The 23674-nt window shown below is 46.4% G+C and overlaps 1 protein-coding gene across 2 annotated transcripts in view; it reads left to right on the top strand.

Annotated features, from left to right (window-relative positions):
• The first annotated feature begins 7597 nt into the window (after positions 1-7597).
• The window catches only part of dlec1 (DLEC1, cilia and flagella associated protein), a 36806-nt gene continuing 20729 nt past the window's right edge, over positions 7598-23674 (top strand). The window contains exons 1-16 of one of the 2 annotated variants that reach the window (XM_031903858.1): positions 7598-7649; positions 8230-8338; positions 14202-14342; positions 14939-15089; positions 15552-15662; positions 16030-16220; positions 17398-17600; positions 18146-18230; positions 19770-19857; positions 20546-20719; positions 21285-21421; positions 21688-21780; positions 21917-22007; positions 22106-22268; positions 22573-22753; positions 23288-23346. In XM_031903858.1, the coding sequence (XP_031759718.1) occupies positions 8252-8338; positions 14202-14342; positions 14939-15089; positions 15552-15662; positions 16030-16220; positions 17398-17600; positions 18146-18230; positions 19770-19857; positions 20546-20719; positions 21285-21421; positions 21688-21780; positions 21917-22007; positions 22106-22268; positions 22573-22753; positions 23288-23346 (1955 nt within the window). In that variant the 5' untranslated portion in view covers positions 7598-7649; positions 8230-8251. Of the gene's footprint in view, positions 7673-8229; positions 8339-14201; positions 14343-14938; positions 15090-15551; positions 15663-16029; positions 16221-17397; positions 17601-18145; positions 18231-19769; positions 19858-20545; positions 20720-21284; positions 21422-21687; positions 21781-21916; positions 22008-22105; positions 22269-22572; positions 22754-23287; positions 23347-23674 lie in introns of both variants that reach the window. The other variant, XM_031903857.1, reaches the window with a different exon arrangement.

Genomic DNA, 23674 nt, shown 5'->3' with positions numbered 1-23674 from the left:
CCATCAGCCTAACTTTGGCGCCAGTTTGGGCTTATCGGTGGGTTCCTGTGTGCGGTTAATCACTTTGAAAAAGGCTGTGGAAGCAGCCGAAACGTTAGATGGACGTTTGAAATAAACAAGCTGTATTTTTTTCCACTAAGACCTGTGAGTGCAGCATTTATTCCATCATGATATATATATATAATTATATCTATTTCATATAAATCACCATGTTGAGCACAAACACGTTGCTGCAGTGCTTACAATCAACGAGACAAAGGGTAAACATCTCTAAAACTAATGTTAAACTTTCATCTATATTTTCTTAAATACACCGTACCGCCACATAGCCTGCTCTGTACATAGAACCTTCCATATTGCCTGGCTTGGCTCAGCGCCTTCTAAAGTTTCTTTATAGTCAGCAATGGCACCATCTAGTGGCTATAACTATAATAGCATCCCACCCACTAGATTTTTTAATGTACAGGCACCATCTCTCCCTACTATACCTGTTATCCAACAGCCCCAGTCCCTTCCCAGAGGCTATTATCCCCCCACTGCTACTATAGGCACCATCTCTCCCTACTATACCTGCTATCCCACAGCCCCAGTCCCTTCCCAGAGGCTATTATCCCCCCACTGCTACTAGGCACCATCTCTCCCTACTATACCTGCTATCCCACAGCCCCAGTCCCTTCCCAGAGGCTATTATCCCCCCACTGCTACTATAGGCACCATCTCTCCCTACTATACCTGCTATCCCACAGCCCCAGTCCCTTCCCAGAGGCTATTATCCCCCCACTGCTACTATAGGCACCATCTCTCCCTACTATACCTGCTATCCCACAGCCCCAGTCCCTTCCCAGAGGCTATTATCCCCCCACTGCTACTATAGGCACCATCTCTCCCTACTATACCTGCTATCCCACAGCCCCAGTCCCTTCCCAGAGGCTATTATCCCCCCACTGCTACTATAGGCGCCATCTCTCCCTACTATACCTGCTATCCCACAGCCCCAGTCCCTTCCCAGAGGCTATTATCCCCCCACTGCTACTATAGGCACCATCTCTCCCTACTATACCTGCTATCCCTCAGCCCCAGTCCCTTCCCAGAGGCTATTATCCCCCCACTGCTACTATAGGCACCATCTCTCCCTACTATACCTGCTATCCCACAGCCCCAGTCCCTTCCCAGAGGCTATTATCCCCCCACTGCTACTATAGGCACCATCTCTCCCTACTATACCTGCTATCCCACAGCCCCAGTCCCTTCCCAGAGGCCATTATCCCCCCACTGCTACTATAGGCACCATCTCTCCCTACTATACCTGCTATCCCACAGCCCCAGTCCCTTCCCAGAGGCTATTATCCCCCCAAGGCTACTATAGGCACCATCTCTCCCTACTATACCTGCTATCCCACAGCCCCAGTCCCTTCCCAGAGGCTATTATCCCCCCCAAGGCTACTATAGGCACCATCTCTCCCTACTATACCTGCTATCCCACAGCCCCAGTCCCTTCCCAGAGGCTATTATCCCCCCACTGCTACTATAGGCACCATCTCTCCCTACTATACCTGCTATCCCACAGCCCCAGTCCCTTCCCAGAGGCTATTATCCCCCCACTGCTACTATAGGCACCATCTCTCCCTACTATACCTGCTATCCCACAGCCCCAGTCCCTTCCCATAGGCTATTATCCCCCCACTGCTACTATAGGCACCATCTCTCCCTACTATACCTGCTATCCCACAGCCCCAGTCCCTTCCCAGAGGCTATTATCCCCCCACTGCTACTATAGGCACCATCTCTCCCTACTATACCTGCTATCCCACAGCCCCAGTCCCTTCCCAGAGGCTATTATCCCCCCACTGCTACTATAGGCACCATCTCTCCCTACTATACCTGCTATCCCACAGCCCCAGTCCCTTCCCAGAGGCTATTATCCCCCCACTGCTACTATAGGCACCATCTCTCCCTACTATACCTGCTATCCCACAGCCCCAGTCCCTTCCCAGAGGCTATTATCCCCCCACTGCTACTATAGGCACCATCTCTCCCTACTATACCTGCTATCCCACAGCCCCAGTCCCTTCCCAGAGGCTATTATCCCACTGCTACTATAGGCACCATCTCTCCCTACTATACCTGCTATCCCACAGCCCCAGTCCCTTCCCAGAGGCTATTATCCCACTGCTACTATAGGCACCATCTCTCCCTACTATACCTGCTATCCCACAGCCCCAGTCCCTTCCCAGAGGCTATTATCCCCCCACTGCTACTATAGGCACCATCTCTCCCTACTATACCTGCTATCCCACAGCCCCAGTCCCTTCCCAGAGGCTATTATCCCCCCACTGCTACTATAGGCACCATCTCTCCCTACTATACCTGCTATCCCACAGCCCCAGTCCCTTCCCAGAGGCTATTGTCAGGTTATCTTGTATTAACATTCTTTGGAGGAAAAGTAATAAAAGGTGCAGCATTTGCTACTGGTCCTGTAAGCCATAGCTGCAAAGCAGTAAGTAATATTTACTGGTCAGTTGTTTGAAAACATGCTTTTGAATGGTTGCTATGGGATACTAGACCTGGCCAACGCTACACCTTGTATTCCATAACCCAGTAAGCATTCACACATTACTGTGTTCTACCCCATGAACCCTGTTGTGTTTATTTATTTTAAGTCACTTTGTAAATATCATTTCCCATGAATGAATCATCTTTTGTAATTGGGTTCCAACTCATTAAGTCTTTAAACCCATTGAGTTAACTTTTAGAACAATGTAGAGAGAAATTTGCAATTGGTCTTCATTTTTTATTATTTGTAGTTTTTAGTTATTTTGTTTTTTAGTTCAGCAGCTCTCCAGTTTGGAGTTTCAGCAGTGATTTGGTTGCTAGGGTCCAAGTTACCTTAGCAACCAGGGAGTGGTTTGAATGAGAGACTGATATATGAATAGGAGAGGGACTGAAAAGAAAAGAAAGTTACAAAAAGTAACAATAACAATAAAACCGGAGCCTCACAGAGCAATAGGTTTTTGGCTATAGGGAGGTACCTGAGCCGAGCTGAATGCACCCTCTTTGTTTGTGGGGCCGGGGAATGCTGCACTGCAGGCTGTCGGGGTGGGGGCCCGGGGACAGGCGCAACATTCTCCTTATAATACTCTGTGCAGCCGGGCGTATGACACACGGATAAGGAATGTGGGCAGGTCCGGAAGATGCAGCAATGATCTCCCTAAAAATGTTCTGTGCATGGCTTCTGTTACACAGTACACCCCTGTACTAAGCACAATTCAGCAGGAACAGCCCCCTAAGTTTGCTCATAGCCTGTACAGAGAGATACCATAAAACTATGGCACATAGGGATTCCCCTGTACTAAGCACAATTCAGCAGGAACAGCCCCCTAAGTTTGCCCATAGCCTGTACAGAGAGATCCCATAAAACTATGGCACATAGGGATTCCCCTGTACTAAGCACAATTCAGCAGGAACAGCCCCCTAAGTTTGCTCATAGCCTGTACAGAGAGATACCATAAAACTATGGCACATAGGGATTCCCCTGTACTAAGCACAATTCAGCAGGAACAGCCCCCTAAGTTTGCTCATAGCCTGTACAGAGAGATACCATAAAACTTTGGCAGCATAGGGATTCCCCTGTACTAAGCACAATTCAGCAGGAACAGCCCCTAGGTTTGCTTATAGCCTGTACAGAGAGATACCATAAAACTATGGCACATAGGGATTCCCCTGTACTAAGCACAATTCAGCAGGAACAGCCCCCTAAGTTTGCTCATAGCCTGTACAGAGAGATACCATAAAACTATGGCACATAGGGATTCCCCTGTACTAAGCACAATTCAGCAGGAACAGCCCCCTAAGTTTGCTCATAGCCTGTACAGAGAGATACCATAAAACTATGGCACATAGGGATTCCCCTGTACTAAGCACAATTCAGCAGGAACAGCCCCCTAAGTTTGCTCATAGCCTGTACAGAGAGATACCATAAAACTATGGCACATAGGGATTCCCCTGTACTAAGCACAATTCAGCAGGAACAGCCCCCTAAGTTTGCTCATAGCCTGTACAGAGAGATACCATAAAACTATGGCACATAGGGATTCCCCTGTACTAAGCACAATTCAGCAGGAACAGCCCCCTAAGTTTGCTCATAGCCTGTACAGAGAGATACCATAAAACTATGGCTCTCCAGTTTGGAATTTCAGCAGCTATCTGGCTGCTAGGGTTCAATTTACCCTAGCAACTGGGCAGTGGTTTAAACACCAGACGGGATAAAAAGAAGAGGCTATGATATATTTATTTTATATTGACAGGGACCTTATTTGTGTTTTGATAAATAGAAGAGGGGCCCAAAGAGAAATATACATAATTATAGTAATAGAAATGGTGGCCTGACAGAGCATTATGTGCCGGTGGCACCATGTATTTCTCTGCTGCAAGGAGCATTTAGTCTCTCTAACCCCACACACAGGTTCCTCTAGGTTATTTGGGGGGTGCAGTTACAGGGGAGATTGGCTCGGCCGGGCCGGCAGTCACGGGGAATTCAGGAAATGAGTCTGAGGCCAGAGGGAAGTGAATGTAGGAACCAGCAGGCAGCTCCAGACTTGTTTCCGGGAGAATTTGGCAGAGGGGTCCAATTAGATTCTCCTTAGCAGCACTGCACCCACTGGCACCTTTCCGTTTAGCCAAATCTCACCCAGTTTTACTTTTAACAACCTCAGTTCTGTTTCAGTGAAAATCCCAAACTATTTTTATGTCCTTCAAAAAAAACAAAAACATCCTGAGCACTAGAGAATGTTTAAATGAAATTTTTAGAAGAGCCTGGAGCAGGCAGCACAGGGGTGGAACTACTGGGCACTGGTGCAATCGCACTGCCCACACCCCTAAGGGCCCTCTGGACTCTCGGGGCACCCAGCTGCACCCGGGCCCCAGCACTAATAATTGTTGAGGCAGCACATTACTACAGGTAACCAAGCCTGGGGCAGGCAGCACAGTGTTAGTATGAGTAACCAAGCCTGGGGCAGGCAGCACGGTGTTAGTGCAGGTAACCAAGCCTGGGGCAGGCAGCACAGTGTTAGTGCGGGTAACCAAGCCTGGGGCAAGCAGCACAGTGTTAGTGCAGGTAACCAAGCCTGGGGCAGGCAGCACAGTGTTAGAGCGGGTAACCAAGCCTGGGGCAGGCAGCACAGTGTTAGTGCAGGTAACCAAGCCTCGGGCAGGCAGCACAGTGTTAGTATGAGTAACCAAGCCTGGGGCAGGCAGCACAGTGTTAGAGCGGGTAACCAAGCCTCGGGCAGGCAGCACAGTGTTAGTGCAGGTAACCAAGCCTCGGGCAGGCAGCACAGTGTTAGTATGAGTAACCAAGCCTGGGGCAGGCAGCACAGTGTTAGTGCGGGTAACCAAGCCTGGGGCAGGCAGCACAGTGTTAGTGCGGGTAACCAAGCCTGGGGCAGGCAGCACAGTGTTAGTGCGGGTAACCAAGCCTGGGGCAGTTGCTAGTGCAGGTGGCCAAGTATGGGGTATTATTACTGCAGATAATGAAGCCTCTGGCAGGCAGTACAGTATTACTGCAGATGACCAAGTCTGGGGTACTGTTATTGCACGGAATGAAGCCACGGGCAGGCAGCACAGTATTCCTGTTCCCACCTTGTAAAGCACTGCTTACAACTGTGGTGCTATATAAATAAACACATTCAGCGATACAACTATAAAAAATAAATAATGAAGCCATTTGAAAAGTTGCATAGAACAGTTAGCCTGAAGGTGAACCACCCCTTTCAAGCTAGAATGCCTCAGATTCAGTTTGAGGAAAGGAGACCTAATGCACAAGTGAATCATCCGAGCCAAAAACATTCTGATCTTGGCAAATGACACTATAACCTTCCTGCCAGCAGGGGAAGGCCCAGCTCTCAGCTCCAACGAGCCACAAAGGAAGCCTGCTCCGTGCCCTGCGGCCATTAATCTATCCACTTCCCCTGCAGTCCCTCCATGGATCCTGTTACTGAGCTTGTTCCAATGCACAATTCCACCATCCGGATTCCAAAAGAGTGCTGGGACAATAAAAGGTCCAACGGAAGCTGCTCAGGGCCAAATTTAGTCTTGGCTGCCCCAAGGCCGGTCTCTTCCAGCGCCCTCCCTGCCCACCCTAGGCCTTGCCACAAATCCGGGGCATGGAGATATATAGAAGGACCCAGTGGCAGTACCCACCAATGCACAAACAGATCCCAAAGGTTTAAGGGATCGGGGACACTAAAATTGGTCGCACTGCAGCCAAAAAACGTCGAATTACCGCTGCAGGCAGCTCCCACTGTGCCAAAGAGTTCATTCAGAAGCCACTTGACAGTTCAAACTATTAAACGTAGGATTTATTTTAGTTGGCATAAAAAATTAGGGCTTCAGCGCCTCTTTCCACATCCTTACAGCCGCAAAGGAAAACGTTCTGGGTTCCTCCAAATGGTATTTTTTGGGGTATATTTTAATGCTTGTGGCCCCGGCATGTTACTAAACCCTGCCGCAATTCAGGAACTGAATGAACTGTAAGCTTAGTAGGTAGTGGGACCCACTTTATTTCTTATAAGCGCTGAGTACATTCACTGTTTCTAACTAAGAGTGTTAAAGAAGAATAAAGATAATACTGGTAAATGGTGACTGTGTGTTTTACAGCTTTCCAACTCCCCCTGGTGTTGAGCATCGGCACTGGGGGCTTGATTGGATATAGTGCTGCCACCTTTTGCCTTCCTATCTAAATTTGTACAGGTATGGGACCTGTTATCCATGTTTGGGACCTGGGTTTTATTACAGAGAAAATTGAATCATTTAACCATTAAATAAACCCAATATGGCTGTTCTGCCCCCAATAAGGGGTAATTATATCTTAGTTGGGATCAAGTACAGGTACTGTTTTATTATTACAGAGAAAAGGTAATCATTTAACCATTAAATAAACCCAATAGGGCTGTTCTGCCCCCAATAAGGGGTAATTATATCTTAGTTGGGATCAAGTACAGGTACTGTTTTATTATTACAGAGAAAAGGGAATCATTTAACCATTAAATAAACCCAATAGGGCTGTTCTGCCCCCAATAAGGGGTAATTATATCTTAGTTGGGATCAAGTACAGGTACTGTTTTATTATTACAGAGAAAAGGGAATCATTTAACCATGAAATAAACCCAATAGGGCTGTTCTGCCCCCAATAAGGGGTAATTATATCTTAGTTGGGATCAAGTACAGGTACTGTTTTATTATTACAGAGAAAAGGGAATCATTTAACCATTAAATAAACCCAATAGGGCTGAGGGTGAATCAGTTTAGCACATATAGGGAGGATAATACAATATTTGTTCAATACACAATGGCTTCCACACAGGCAGCGAGTGACCTAGCTTGCTCAGGGGCACAGTAATGTTCACAGTTGTTTTTGTTTGATTTTGGTTTTCCCCATTGCCCCATTCCCGTTATTGGCAGTGCCCACTCATGGTGTAAAGCCCTTGTGTCAAGCGCATACAGCAAACTCTCTCCTCAGCGCGCATTTATCCTTACTACCTGTTGTGCAGCGGCTCGCTTTCAAGCCGGAACTCGATTACATCTTCTTTCCAAAGCGCTTGCTCCGGTTGCTATAGCGACGCCAGAGACGCTGCAAGAACGCTCGAAGTGTCGTGAGTATTCTTCCGCGGAGCTTGTAAGTGCTGGGAATAGGGGGGACTATAGACATCTGAGGGGTGCGAGAAATTGTCATTGCAATATCAGGGTGGTAGGGTGCAGCCCATGGAGGTGCCTTGAGGTGCAATGAGGGGTATTGGGTGCCACGAACTTTAAATATTCCTGTATTCCTGGGGACAGTAGCTCCGCCTACATTTACACCATTTAGTTACACAGCCCTAAGAAGTCACAAAAGTCACTATTTTTCATTTTATTCCCCCTATAACATCTTTACTTAACATTGCCCATTATTTTCAGACACAAATTAAATACAACTTGATTCTATTTTCAATTTTTTTTGTCAGTGTGCCTTTTCCCCCATTACTTCGAGTACTTTGAGGGCAAAGAGGCGCAGAGTCAGTCAGTCAGTGTCAGTCAGCCCCTTCACCCTCACATTGTGATCCCAGACCAGGAAATCACATAATAAAGGGGAAAAAAAATGTTTCTATATAGTCGCTCATGGGTTTCCCTCCTGAATGTGCTGCCCCAGTCACAGACTGAATATGACCATATTAAACAAACACGTTTACTTTGCAGAGCTGCCGGAAAAAGATACATAATGTCTGCCGATGAACTGCTACGGGCCATCGCCTTCTCTCCAGACCCTTCTTCCTTCAGACCCAGACCATCGTCGGACAGGACCCAGGTAGGATGGGGCTAGGGCTGCTGCTTCCTTAAATACAAGTCACCATTGTGTGTATGTGTCCCATCAGGGCAATCAAACCATAGGCCATTATTTAGCCTTTAGGGCTCTGGCACACGGGGGAGATTAGTCGCCCGCGATAAAACTCCCTGTTCGCGGGCGACTAATCTCCCCGAGTTGCCTACCTCTGCCATCCCACCGGCGAACATGTAAGTCGCCGGCGGGATGGCAGACGCGGCGGCACGATTTCGCGCAAATCGCCGAAAAAGACTTGCGAGTCTTTTTCGGCGATTCCCTGAAATTGCCCCGCCGCGTCTGCCATCCCGCCGGTGACTTACATGTTCGCCGGTGGGATGGCAGAGGTAGGCAACTCGGGGAGATTAGACGCCTGCGAACAGGGAGTTTTATCGCGGGCGACTAATCTCCCCCGTGTGCCAGAGCCTATCAGGAGCAGCCACAGGTGGGTGGCTGGCAGGTATAGCCACAGGTGGGTGGCTGGCAGGTAGGAGCCTATATGCTGTGTAATATGGATATAACGGGTACTGTTGTATATAGGCAGAAGGCATATTGAGATGCAGAGAATTTATTAAGGATTCAGCAAGAAATACAAGTCCATAAAACAGGCCAGTGGTCAGAGGCAGGAGGCAAAACAATACAAGTCCGTTAAGCAGGCAAAGGGTCAGGACTGGCAGCAGGCAAGGAAGGTCCGAATAACAGGCAGTGGTCAGGGGCAGGCTGAAGATAGAGAGGAGTCAAATAAACAGGCCGAGGTCAAATACCGGGAGATCCAACAGAAGTCAGGGACAGGAGACGAGGAACGGAACCAGGCAGGAGTCAGGCAGGTATGGTCACAGGAACACAGGCAGGTATGGGTGCAGGAACCAGGTAGGAGTCAGGCAGGTACGGACACAGGAATCACAAAAAAGGCTTAATGAACAAGCAACCAGGGGTTGCTTCTAACTGGCTTATAAAGCCCGATAATTGTCCAATTGCAACCACCTGGGCTTACTAAGGGAGGAGGAGGTGACAAGTCAGAACAGTGGAGCAAAGAGGGGTGAATATAATGTTTAGAGCTGGATGCCCAAGGTCTCAAGTGGCTCAATGGAGTAATGCAGAACCTGCCGAATATAAAGTCCAGAGTTCGAGTACAGGCAGGTCCTGACATTACCCCCCCCTGAAGGATCGACCTCCGGGCGATCCCCAGATCAGGTGGATGCATGTACTCAATGTGAAAGTGTCCTTTAGAAGAGATCTGTTGTGATGTATAGAACAAATTGTCCAGAGAAGCACTGAAATGTTTTAGTTTTACCTTGCTGACCATGGCTAACGTCACATCATTTAACAAAAAACTTGAATTCTTTGCATTAATAGAAAAATTGACAAATTGCATGGGAACAAAAAGAAACAGGAAAATACTTAAAAAGACTTGAAATGATTGTCTGCAAAAAGTTATGCCAAATAAACCAGGGGCAGAAACAACTGAATTGCCAGAGACAGGAGCCGGAGTGGATGAGATGCCAGGGTCAGGGGCCAGAACAGGAATGTCACCAAAGCTGGAAACCAAAACAGGTAAAGTGCCACAATCAGGAGCAAAAAGGTCATCAGAGTTGGGGGCCAGAGCAGGTGCAAGAGGATTGCCAGAAGCTGTTGCCACAGCAGATGAGTTGCCAGGGTCAGGAGCCACAGCGGAGTCGTCGCCAGGGTCAGGGGCCACAGCGGAGTCGTCGCCAGGGTCAGGGGCCACAGCGGAGTCGTCGCCAGGGTCAGGGGCCACAGCGGAGTCGTCGCCAGGGTCAGGGGCCACAGCGGAGTCGTCGCCACACAAAACACCCACTACAGGTGGAGGACCATTATAGACACCCACTACAGGTGTAAGAGAGACGCCCAGGGAAGCAACAAGACCACCAAACACTACAACAGAACTGGCAGAGTCTGGGACACCAGAACTACCAGATCCAGTAGCAGGGATGGCAGGTCCGGAAGCATTTTTGTCCTCAGAGGCTGGTGGCAGAAGTATTGGCACTGAAGCTGGAGCAGGCACGACCGCTGGCACCGAGGCAGGAGCAGGCACGACCGCTGGCACCGAGGCAGGAGCAGGCACGACCGCTGGCACCGAGGCAGGAACTGATGGCTGGGTAGCAGACACCGGAGCAGGCACTGGCTGGGTAGCAGACACCGGAGCAGGCACTGGCTGGGTAGCAGACACCGGAGCAGGCACTGGCTGGGTAGCAGACACCGGAGCAGGCACTGGCTGGGTAGCAGACACCGGAGCAGGCACTGGCTGGGTAGCAGACACCGGAGCAGGCACTGGCTGGGTAGCAGACACCGGAGCGGGTACAGGAACCGGAGACTGGACTGCGGGTACAGGAACCGGAGACTGGACTGCGGGTACAGGAACCGGAGACTGGACTGCGGGTACAGGAACCGGAGACTGGACTGCGGGTACAGGAACCGGAAGGCTAATAGCAGGTGCTAGAGCAGGCAGCAGCAGCTTTCGGGGAGCCGGCACAGAAGCGGAGGGTTGCAGTTCAGGCACAGAAGCTGAGGGTTGCAGTTCAGGCACAGAAGCTGAGGGTTGCAGTTCAGGCACAGAAGCTGAGGGTTGCAGTTCAGGCACAGAAGCTGAGGGTTGCAGTTCAGGCACAGAAGCTGAGGGTTGCAGTTCAGGCACAGAAGCTGAGGCAGGACAAGGCCGCTGTCTGGGTGCTGGAATAGGACAAGGCCGCTGTTGCTGGGACACTGGCACAGAGGCCGGAGCAGGAGACTGAAGCACTGGCACAGAGACTGGAGCCGGCAGAGGTGACTTGGTTATATTCGAAAAACAAATAAATTGAGGTTCGGGTCTGAGATCTTGAGGGGCTGATACAACAGGAAAAGAAACAGAAGAAGGTTGGAGGATAGGCGGATTCTTAGAGACAGACCGGCCTCTAAACCTAGTGGTAAATGCCATAGGTATTTCTTCCTCATCTGAGTCCAAATCTTCCCATTCTTCGTCATCAAAAATATCTTGCCAATCTTCCTCATCAGGTGAATCTTCACAAAACTCTTCCTCAGAAAATTCTTTTACCTCGGAAAACTCACTGGAAGAAGTTGAAGCAGGTGGGCAGGTCTTGGGCCTGGGTGAATACCTTGGAACCGGAGGGGTGAGTTGGAAAGTTTTAGGCCGTACAGCAACAGAAGGATTTGAGGTGGAGGAAAATATATCTGAAACCGGCCATAAATCTCCTGTGAATGTTGCCTTTAAAAATGAAAGAAAAGAACAGGGGTCTTCTAAAAAATGTGCATCTTCATCGATGCAGGTTTCAGCCCACTCTGCGGCCTCACCGCCCAAAAGGAAAAGAATAATCAATTTGCTCTTCATATTGTCAGGAGCTTCCTTAAAAAATTGAACTGTAGAAAACTTTTTACATAAGTCAAGTAAATAATTGAATGAGTCTTCTTCCCCTTCATACCTCTTAATGGATGAAAGCCATTCTGCAGGGAGTTGTAGTTCAACATTGCTTTGAACCGCAGAGTTACCAGCAGGCTCCTTGTTATGTGGCTTGTTCATTCTATCAGGAGCAGCCACAGGTGGGTGGCTGGCAGGTATAGCCACAGGTGGGTGGCTGGCAGGTAGGAGCCTATATGCTGTGTAATATGGATATAACGGGTACTGTTGTATATAGGCAGAAGGCACATTGAGATGCAGAGAATTTATTAAGGATTCAGCAAGAAATACAAGTCCATAAAACAGGCCAGTGGTCAGAGGCAGGAGGCAAAACAATACAAGTCCGTTAAGCAGGCAAAGGGTCAAGACTGGCAGCAGGCAAGGAAGGTCCGAATAACAGGCAGTGGTCAGGGGCAGGCTGAAGACAGAGAGGAGTCAAATAAACAGGCCGAGGTCAAATACCGGGAGATCCAACAGAAGTCAGGGACAGGAGACGAGGAACGGAACCAGGCAGGAGTCAGGCAGGTATGGTCACAGGAACACAGGCAGGTATGGGTGCAGGAACCAGGTAGGAGTCAGGCAGGTACGGACACAGGAATCACAAAAAAGGCTTAATGAACAAGCAACCAGGGGTTGCTTCTAACTGGCTTATAAAGCCCGATAATTGTCCAATTGCAACCACCTGGGCTTACTAAGGGAGGAGGAGGTGACAAGTCAGAACAGTGGAGCAAAGAGGGGTGAATATAATGTTTAGAGCTGGATGCCCAAGGTCTCAAGTGGCTCAATGGAGTAATGCAGAACCTGCCGAATATAAAGTCCAGAGTTCAAGTACAGGCAGGTCCTGACAGAGCCCTTAGGGTGAAGATACACGGAGCTACTAGTAGCAGCTACTTGTCACGGCTACTGAACACCAGAAAATCCCCTGCCATAGACAATACTGAATTTGCCTCTGCTAAAACACACGTAGAGGCAATTTATCAGCATTGTCTATTTTAGTAGCCAAGACAAGTAGCTGCTACTAGTAGCTCTGTGCGTCTTCACCCTTAGGGTGGCGACACACAGAGCAACTAGTATCAGCTACTTTTCCATGGCTACTAAACGCCAAAAAATACCTATACACAATACTGAGAATTGCCTCTGCTAAGGGCTCTGGTACACGGGGAGAACATGTAAGTCGCCGGCGGGATGGCAGACGCGGCGGCGCGATTTCGCGCAAATCGCCGAAAAAGACTCGCGAGGCTTTTTCGGCGATTTCCCGAAATTGCCCCGCCGCGTCTGCCATCCCGCCGGCGACTTACATGTTCGCCAGTGGGATGGCAGGGGGAAGGCAACTCGGGGAGATTAGTCGCCCGCGAGCAGGGAGTTTTGCCGCGGGCGACTAATCTCCCCGTGTACCAGAGCCCTAAAACCCCTTTTGAGACAGTTATCAGTAAATGATGAGCATTGTCTATTTTAGTAGCCATTTTAAGTAGCTGCTACTAGTAGCTCCATGTGTCTTCGAAGACACACGGGGTGATTAGTTACTGCAACTTTTTGAAAAGTCGCTGCGACTAATGCAGTTAGGCTCTATGGGCGGAAAGATGCGGTGATTATGTCTATGAAGATTTTCATTCATCCAGGTCATGGTATATCTAGTATAAATAAATTTAAAGCAACTGGACTTTGTTGGTAATCGTTGAAGACGTTTCACTACTAATCTGAGCAGCTTCTTCAGTTCAACTGACTGGTATGGGAAGTCCTCAGCCCTGGAAGAGTACATATGCTGAGGACTTCCCATACCAGTCAGTTGAACTGAAGAAGCTGTTTGGATGAGTAGTGAAACGTCTTCAATGATTACCAAACAAGTCCAGTTGTGGTGATTAGTCGCGGCAACTGAAATAATTAAAAGTCGCAGCAACTAATCACCTCATGTGTCTTCGCACTTAGCGAAGCTACTGGATACAGATAGTCTGACCGCTGGCCAGAAAATAGTGCAAAAACAAAGTCTCCTCTTTGAACCTTTGCTCTGATAACCCTCCCACTCGCAGGAAAAGTGAAAGAAAACTTCCCTTTTTGGCATCTGTGTTATAAAAAAGTTGACTCCCATAAGTGAGGAGCACCGGGACATATTATTTAGGGATGCTGCAAACCCATCATTTATAGATTCAGGCTGAATAGCACATTTTTCATGATGAAAATACCTATGTTAATAAAGGAGCCCTACCCTATGAAACCAACATTCAGTTTTACGCTCTGTAAATCACAGGACACAGTCTGTAAAGTCATTTGATTTTGGATTTGATTCAGCTGAATCCAAGTGCTTCTAAAAAGCTTGGTTTACAGCCACATTCCAAACTGAATATTTTCTTTGATGCACCCCTATTATTAAAACAAAAGTTGGGGTGTTGGGTGGCTGTTTCCAAACTGGAGTTTTCATGCCTATTGTTTTACTAAACACAGGATATTTCCCACCTACTGACAAGTCTGTTCAAGAGCCTGTATACTGGGGAGGTGATTGGGAAAGATACAGGAGCCAACCTGATCCGATCCAAGGGAGGAGACGACCCCCATCACCAGAAGTTTGTGGAAGAACTGCAGCAGGTAAGAGCAGGGCTGCCATCAGAAATCACGGGGCCCCTCACAACAAAATTTTCTGGGCCACCCTCCCCCAATGTCCCCTCCCCCAGTGGCCCCTCCCATCAGTACAAAGGACACACAGACATTGGTAGCCAGGGCCCCGTAAAACATTGGTAGCCAGGGACCACCTAAAACATTGGTTCCAGAGCAGCCCCCCTCCAGTCCCCGCTGCGTCCTCCCACTCCCCTTGCATCCTCCGGCTCCCCCTGCGTCCTCCCACTCCCCCTGCGTCTTCCGGCTCCCCCCTGCATCCTCCGGCTCCCTCTGCTCAGTCCTCCGGTTCCCTCCTCCGGCTCCCACCATTCATCCTCTGGCTCCCTGCTGCATCCTCCCTTTTATAAGGGTTTCAAACAATCGGATTACCTGCTGACCTCCATTGACAGGCCAAAAAACTGTATCACGGCCAGTCTTCGTGAGCTTCGAGGGGTAACATGGCTTGTCATGCCAATCAATGTGCCAATGTTACATATCTTTGGGCTTTTATACATCACAAGTGGGACCCATTAACCATAACTGAATACGAGTGACTTGTACTGATAGTTTTTCCATCCCCATGTTAGATTCGCTCTGAGTATGAGCAGAGGATGGCTGAAGCAGATATGGTGGAGAAGCACATTATCCAGGCCCGTGCCCGCACTACCGCTCAAGAGGAAAGGGTGCTCAGTGCTCTGAAACATGAAGGTGGGGAGACATCTCTGGGACTACCCCCCGGTAAGGCTGTGAGGCAGACTCTACCCAAAAGACCTCTTCAGATTATATTGAACTGAATTTCCTATTATCCTCTGCAAATGATGTCTTAATAACTGTGTGCATAATTGTTAGGGCTGTGATTGGTTTCTGGCGCACCCAAAAGCTATGCATAGAGCAGCAGAATAAAGCCAGTTCTGGTATTGCATATCTAAAGTGTTTCTGCCTGAAATTAGACAATAATTTCATTCTGGTGGGTACTGGGCAGTTGGGTATATGCATCATGATCTGGTGTATCTCTCATTTCCCACTCAGAAGTCACCATGGTGCATTTGGTGTAGCCAAATGATTGGTTCTCATTAGTGCTCATCTACTAAAATACCTGTTTCCTATATATGACCAATTGGTCAGATATGAATTGTGCTCATACAATTAAACGCTAATGTAAAGCAGAGCTAACACTTACCAGTATGTTTTGTTTTTAAGTGGATTCCCACTTTCGGTGGTGCGTGGACAGTGGAGTGTTAAGGAAGCTCAAGCTTATCTGTCCTGATGATTACATCACTGACCCGCAGCCAATCACCAAAGCGCCCAGAGGTAAGGCCATGGCTTCAGTTCTGTAACTAATGATCAGCTGCTACATAGGAACAGATCTATCACCACCAATGGACTGGGGCATGAAAAATACAATCCTTAACAAGAATATCTTGACAAATAATAAACAAATAAGGTCTATATATATCTTTTTCTAAACTGTTTCTAATCCAGTAGAGGAATATAAGCAAGGGATCATTTTGGGAAAGTACATGAGCCAAGACCTATAAATATATATTTAAAAAAAAAAAAAAAAAAAAAAATATATATATATATATATATATATATACATATATAAATGTTATCCTTCCCTTTTAGTGATTTAAGCTTATGGAAAGAACCACTTATTTTTTCTTGTTTTTACATTCAGACAGTTCGGTGCCTTCTTTTTGCAAAGAGACCTTTAGTTTCCATCAACACATATCCAAAAGCCCAGTGGATGATGGGTACACAGAGCTCGAGATGCCGAATCTAGTGAGAAGTATGGATGATGTGTCTTTAACCAGCTTAAGTTCATCGGTCAGTTTAGAGGGGGAACTGACGAAGAAGAAATCAAGACAGGTACATTATACTCATCATGACATTCCTCTTGTTCTTGTATCTGTAAACCACTGATCTAGAACAAATTCCTAGGATTTACATACACCAAAGGGCTTAAAATGGTGTGTGCCAATTTGTTAGACACCCCCAGAGACGGAAATCCAGCCTTTTACATCAAGTGCACCTCTTCTACTTCTACAACTACTTTCTTCCAGATTGCCTAAGTGTCCCTTTTTCTCTAGTCCTAGGTGTTCCTTGGGCTGATTTAAAAGAGAAGCAAAAACTCAGTAAGCTTTATCAGAAAGGTCTATGTAAATACAGCCATAAGCACTCACATTCCTCTGTCAAAAGAAACACAGGATTTCTGGTCTTCTCTTGTGTAAATATGTTCTTCAGTATCAGACTTCCTTCTCTAAGAAAAATTCTTCATTCCAGAGCCCAGCTCTCTCCTCTCCCCCTTCTCCTGCTCCCCCCTCCCATCAGAATGTGTGATCTGAGCTGCCAGCCCCTAGAGCTGCAACACGGAAGCTACTAAGACCAAGCTAAAATGGTAGCTGCTATCTTAAGCAAACTGAGGGAGCTTCAGGTATGGTAGAGCTTTCTGCAGAATAAATATATATATATATATATATATAGGCACTGATGTGGCTAATATTTTGGCAGTAAAATGCCCAAATGCCTTTCCTTCTCCTTTAAGCATACCTTCTGCCTAGGGTAGTGCAAGGCATACCTAGAACCAATAAAAAATGTTGGTGCTCTGGAGGAAAGTACCCCACACCAGGTTGATTTAAAAGAAGAAGTGTCCTGGCCTGGGTAAAAGGTTAGAAATTTTAGCTTGGGGGCACCTAACCAGGGACGGACTGGGCTGGCGGGACACCGGGAAAAAGCCTGGTGGGCCCCTGCCCCCGTTCCCTTGTCCGGGCTGCCCTAGAACACTCCCCAGGAGGTACAAGGGATGTGGCGTAGAGGAGGGGGGCACACATCAGGAAGAGGGCCCTGAGTTTGCAGCCCCAGTGGGCCCCTACGCTCCAATCCAATATTCCTTCTTTTTGAATACTGTTTTTGGTTCAGTTAGAAAATTGCTTCTATATGTAAAAATAGGGTACTTTGCCTTTAATAAATAGAGTTTTGTTACCTACAATTTAAGAAAACATATTGTTCTGTGTCAGTGAGTAACACACGTTCTGGGTTATTGCAGAAAGCCACACGGAATAACAAACCCTTGAAGAAAGGGACAAGCCTAGAGGAGAGTGAGCTTTCCCAGGCAGAACATCGGCACAGCTTCCTAAAGAACCCCAGGTTTTTGCCTCCAAATTCCGTCCCAGGCGGACGATCGCTGCTCGCTCCTGCAAAGAGAAGGGAAGGATCCATACAGGGAATAAAACATCCAACAGCTGAAAAGTAAGTGTTTTCTGTGAATTACACTATAAAATGCTTATAATATGTAAATATGTATTATCATTTTCTCTTTATTTTCCTATACATTGTCAGTTCTCTGCAACATATTTCCATGTTATTGCTGTGCAATAAGCAAATGATGCCTCAAATGTCTCAAATGATGTCCTCATGCCACCTGCAGGGGCGGAACTACAAGGGCTGCTATTGCACCAGGGCCTGCACCCCCTCGGAGGGGGGGGTTGGGGGGTCCCGGCTGCTCTGCCTGCTCCTGGGCCGTGGCACTAATAGTTATGTTATTGGCCACCTGTATCAATCTGGGAAAGGAAACAGATTTTATACTGACCTCATACACATTCAAATATAATGATTACATTCCCTGTGGTGCCTCTTTTGTTGAGAGAATAACCCACGTTTATCAAGTTTTTAGTTCTCAATAATTCCATTCATTCCCTTAACTGGTCTGTTGGAACTTCTCCTAGCTTTTCTATGTGGATAGTTGCCCAAAGCTGCACCCAACATTAATAGTTCTGTATTTTAAATTGCCCTAGGGATCCATTTGGTGAGGTGCCCGTGTTCCTCGCAAACCCACCTGTCGTGTTCTTTCCAGACTATGAAGTTGGCCAGATTTATGAGGTAGGTCATTGGGCATAGATATAGAACTGTCAGTATTGTTTAATATATTGGCCATGTAGCTTCTCTTATTGAAATGCATGATATTTTTTTTTTTTGTAAACTTTGTTTTTATTGGTTTTTCACATGTTTCGTTGGTGCATTTATTGAAATGCATGATATGTTTACAATCACACTGTCATTTCCAGGATGATATCAATAATGGTTTCTCTTGCCTTCTTCTTCTCACTCTTTGCAGCTTTCAAATGGGGGTCACTGACCCCGCCAGCCAAAAAATGATTGCTCTGTGAGGCTACAGTTTTATTGTTGTGGTTATTTTTTATTACTTATCTTTCTATTCAGGTCCTCTCCTATAAATGTATAAGTTTCTCGTTCAAAACACTCTTTGGTTGCTAAAGTAATTTGAACCCAGTTTGAATTCCAAACTGGAGAGTTGCTGAACAAAGAGTGAATATAATTAAAAAGATACAAATGATGAATGGGGCCCCTGCGAGATGTGGCAGTGCAGCACTATATCTGGTTTGCAAACAAAATGCTTATTTGTATGTATGGATATTTTCATTAAAGGCCATACCTTAAAGGTCCCCATACACGGTAAGATCCGCTCGCTTGGCAAGATCGCCAAGCGAGCAGATCTTCCCCCGATATCCCCACCTACGGGTGGGCGATATCGGGGAGCTTGAAGTTAAAAAAAAAATAATCCGATCGTTTGGCCCTGGGGACAAACGACTGGATTATGTAGGCAGCAATGGGGCAGTCGGTTTGGGGACCGCATCAACGAGCCGATGCGGTCCCCGATCCGACTGAATCTTTTAACCTGGCCGATCGATATCTGGCCAATTTCAGGCCAGATATCGGTCGGCCAGTCCGCTCGTTTCTGCCCCTACACAGGCAGATAAGCTGCCGAGTCGGTCCAAGGGACCCATATCAGCAGCTATTATCGACCCGTGTATGGGGGCCTTTAGTTAAGACAATACTGAAGGTGCTCTGCAGTGGAATGATTTCTGTGTGTTTATCAGGAACACATGTATGGACTGAGCGGAACATTCTCTGGAGAAGTGTGTGCAGTCTGAGAGAAGCCATTGCACATAAGTAAGAACATATGTTCTGTATAGTCCGTAATATTGCACAAGTCTGCCTTGCTAGAGTATACGGCAGCAACCAATCAGAAATAAGCTTTTCATTCAAGGGACTAGCCCTTGGTCTCTGCAGCCATTTTACAACAGCTAAATGCAGTGTGCAAAAAATAGACAATTGTGACCTTGTTTTTGCACACTGCAACCTAAATGAACCCTAACGTGAGTGTAGTTATTTCTTGTCCTAAGTACAATGCTGCCATTTTATGTGCCTAATTTATTTGCACAGGCTTCAGATGGGTTTTTTTTGCCTTCCTCTGGATCAACTAGAAGTTAGGCAGGTTATATATAGGCATTATGGTTGAACGTGATGGACGTATGTCTTTTTTCAACCCAACTTACTACTATGTTACTGTACTAGCACATATATGTATTGGAGTCACATGTTCCTTTCCCACGCACACAGATGGCTATAGAACTGCGGAACATGACAGCATCCAGCCGCCACCTGAGAATCATCCCGCCCTCCACCCCATACTTCTCCGTAGGCCTGGGTAAGTCTGCATTCATAAGGGATATAAATGGATCATCAGGCTGAAAAAGTCATTATAAATCACATGGGGGGGATACATATTTCACAGACTGATTTGTCCAAAGCTGAGTGTCCAAATTGGAAACATTAGGGCCCAGTCTGGCACATGTATTGCTTTTTGTGGCTGGAAAGGCATGGAGCCATTATTAAGCAAACCCCCATATGTAATAAAAGGCACTAAGTTTGCCCAGGAGCAGCACCTCATAGCATCCAATGAGATGTTTGCTTTTAAACAGGTGACAGTAAATGCTTCCTGCTGATTGGTTGCTATGGGTTACTGCTCCTGGGCAAACTTAGTGCCTTTTATTACATATGAGGGTTTGCTTACTAATGGGTCCATGCCTTTCCAGCCACAAAAAGCAATACATGTGCCAGACTGGGCCCTAATTGTTCCATTTTGGACACTCAGCTTTGGCCAAATCGGTGCAGCTTGGCCCCCCACATATATTACCGATTACCCTTTGCAGCCCATGTATGACCGGCATTTGAACCAGCGCTGTGCTGGGACACAAGTGCATTAATAATAAATAATAATATTATAATATTAATAATTAATAAAATCAGATGCACACCCATAATGAATGCACATGACCATCTTTCCAAACAGATCTAATGGACAGAAATTTCCTATATCTGTATTTTATTGGCAGGGAAGTTTCCCGGAGAGGGTGGGATTGTAGCGCCGGGAATGAGCTGCCATTACACAGTCCGATTTGTTCCCGATTCCCTCGCTGACTTTGAAGATTTTCTACTGGTGGAAACCCAGTCTCCATATCCAGTTCTTGTTCCTATAGAGGCGAGGAGACCCCCACCTGTACTGACAAGTAAGTGCTGCGTTTCCAGGGGGGGTTCATCATGCTGTGAATACAATCCTATCTATAGTAACGCTATCGTTCTATCTAAGATATGGAAATAAAATGTTGCAGGGCTGTTAAAAGGATGCTTCACCCTTAAATATGTTATTAAACGTCCTATTCCTAGCAACTTTGCAATTGGTCTTCATTGTTTATTTGTTATAGTTTTTAAATTATTTGCCTTTCACTTCTACATCTTTCCAGCTTTCAATTGGGGGTCACTGACCCCGGCAGCCAAAAAACTTTTATTATTATTGTTACTTTACATTACTTATCTTTCTACTCAGTCCCAATCCTATTCATATTCCTGTCTCTCATTCAACCTACTGCCAGGTTGCTAAGGTAAAAAAAAACCTAGCAACCAGATAGCTGCTAAAATTCCAAACAGCTGCTGAAAAAAAAGCTAAATAACCGAAAAAGCACACAAAATAAAAAATGAAAACCAATTGTAAATTGCCTCAGAATATCAATGTCTATGTAATAATAATAATGTCTAATATAAAATAATAATATAATATCTGTGCCGTATGCCTAGTCCCTCGGACACTGAACTGTGGGCCCTGTTTGATCGGAGGAGTGAAGGTCTTGGAGTATTTCTTAAGGAACGAAGGCCTGAGCCGAGGGAGATTCTGTATCATGCCCAGAAGGGTTTGGCCTCCTGCTAATTTCCGGGTAAGAAACATAAGTCTCCATGGTATGAGCATATATATGCCTTTATGTATGAATTTTGTTAGGTAAGCTAATAAACAATGGGCCGTATGTCACATCAATGCTCAGTGACATCATCTCGGTAAGTACAATGTCACTCATTCTTAGAACATCTTCTGAGCCGCCCTGTCACCGTCATTCAGATACCTGCAGCCTTGTAAGCATATAAATATATTATTTATATTTTTGTAAATTGCTAATAAAGTTTTATTTCTGCTTTCCCATTAAAGAGTGTGGCTACATCAGGTTTTGTGGAAGACGGGCCATTTGGGATTCGCCCGGCAGCTTTTGAACTGTATCCGGGTCAAGGAATAAACATGGAGGTCAGTGAAAGTGCCAACCTAGGGTCATATAGCGACGTCCTGCAGGAACCTTCATTACAGCAACAGTAACACCAAAAAATGAAAATGTATAGCAGTAATTAGAATATAATGACTTCACATCCACTTTGTTCCTCAGATTGTCTTCTTTCCCGAGTCTCCTCAAACTTACAGCCGTGTCTTTACCATCGCGTGTGATAACTGCCAGGTCAGGGAGATCACACTCACAGGTTTGTCTCTACAGCTCTGCACTCAGTACAGCAATAAAAACTAATAAGGCATCAGCCAATCAGAGGGTTTTCCAATCTCCATTTTAATTGGTTAACAGGGTACGGTCAGCAGGTTGGACTGGAGTTGGTGTCTGTGAGTGATGGGGAGAGCCCCCCAAGCAGCGGGGACAGTACAGATACAATGGCTGGACACCTCATTCATTTCCAGCCCACTAATCTGCACTCTACTGTACAGAAGAGCCTCCTCATTCGCAATTCCACGTAAGTCACAATTTTATGATATTTTTTATAATACTAATATTTGCTGTAAGCGAAAGTAATAAAGGTTTATTATCATGCACACAGGTACCGCTATTGGTACAGCTGGTACCATAGGTGACAAAGTTCCCAATACTATCTCACAGCAGCAATGTCTAAACAGAAATAAAAGGCTTGTTGTGATAATCAGCTGTACAACATTTGTTTGGAGGCCATACTTACCCTTTAATGAACTTGCTACAGTCGCTTTTGGAAGGTTTGATAAAACCCCCTGATGAATTTTTTTTTTTTTGTTGCCTTTTTTTAGGCACGTGGAGCTTCCTTACTGCTGGCAGATCATGAACCCCAACGTGCAGACTTTGCTTCCAGGGGCGCCCCAGGATGTGTGCGACCTCCATACAAGCCTCCCCTTCTCCCTGACTCCTGCACAAGGCATTCTGCAACCTCACCAAGACTCCACCTTCACTGTATCTTATACCCCTACTGAGGTAGTCCAAATATATTTACATTTTTATAATTTTATAATAGGGCAAGAAGGTGATAGTTATGTTTTATATCAGGGCTGCCAGACTTGTGCCAGGAATTTGACTTTAGTAGCAACTGACAGGGTATAGACTGGGCAGCCCTACTACAACTTGAAGAAAATATACTATAATATATAAAATTTATATATAAGGGCAATATGGGTTTTCTTGGGAGGGTAGGGTATAGCTCACTGTGTACACAAAAGATCTGTGTGGCCTCAATCTGTGAATACCAGTTTCTGCCATAGGCACAGCTTCTGAATGGGAATCAATAATGGGTGGGAAAGGGCTTTTTGACTGCTGTGGTTCTCCCTTAGTGCAGCTCACCAATCAGAATGACAGTTGTGCTATAGGACTTAGGGCAGTGGATCCTCATCTCTAGGGGAGGCTCAAGGCACTGGATGGGGGCCAGCCCAAAACCATTGGAGAACCCTGCACTCATACAGCACCACTCTATGCTTGTTATTAGTGTTTAATTGCATATTTTCGTTTTTGCAGATGTCAGAACATCACCGTGTCGCCCATATGGTACTGAGAGAAATCCCAGAAGCTCCAAGGTAGGGTGGGACATATCCACAGAAAAGGAAAATATGCCCAGTTTTAAAGGGAAACTACACCCCCAGAATGAATACGTGACCAACAGACAGTTTGTATCATATTAAGTGGCCTATTAAAGAATCTCCCCAAACTGGAATATATCAGTAAATATTGCCCTTTTACATCCTTTCCCTTGAGCCGCCATTTAGTGATGGGCTGTGTGCTCCCTCAGAGATCAGCTGACAGGAAGTGATGCAGCTCTAACTGTAACAGGAAGTAGTGTGGGAGCAAAAGGCAGAACTCTGCCCATTCATTGGCTGATGGGGCCTAGCATGTATGTGTGCCATG

The sequence above is a fragment of the Xenopus tropicalis genome, chromosome 6 (assembly GCF_000004195.4).
Source record: "Xenopus tropicalis strain Nigerian chromosome 6, UCB_Xtro_10.0, whole genome shotgun sequence".
Lineage (NCBI taxonomy): Eukaryota > Metazoa > Chordata > Amphibia > Anura > Pipidae > Xenopus > Xenopus tropicalis.
This window is presented reverse-complemented; position numbering and strand designations above follow the sequence as displayed.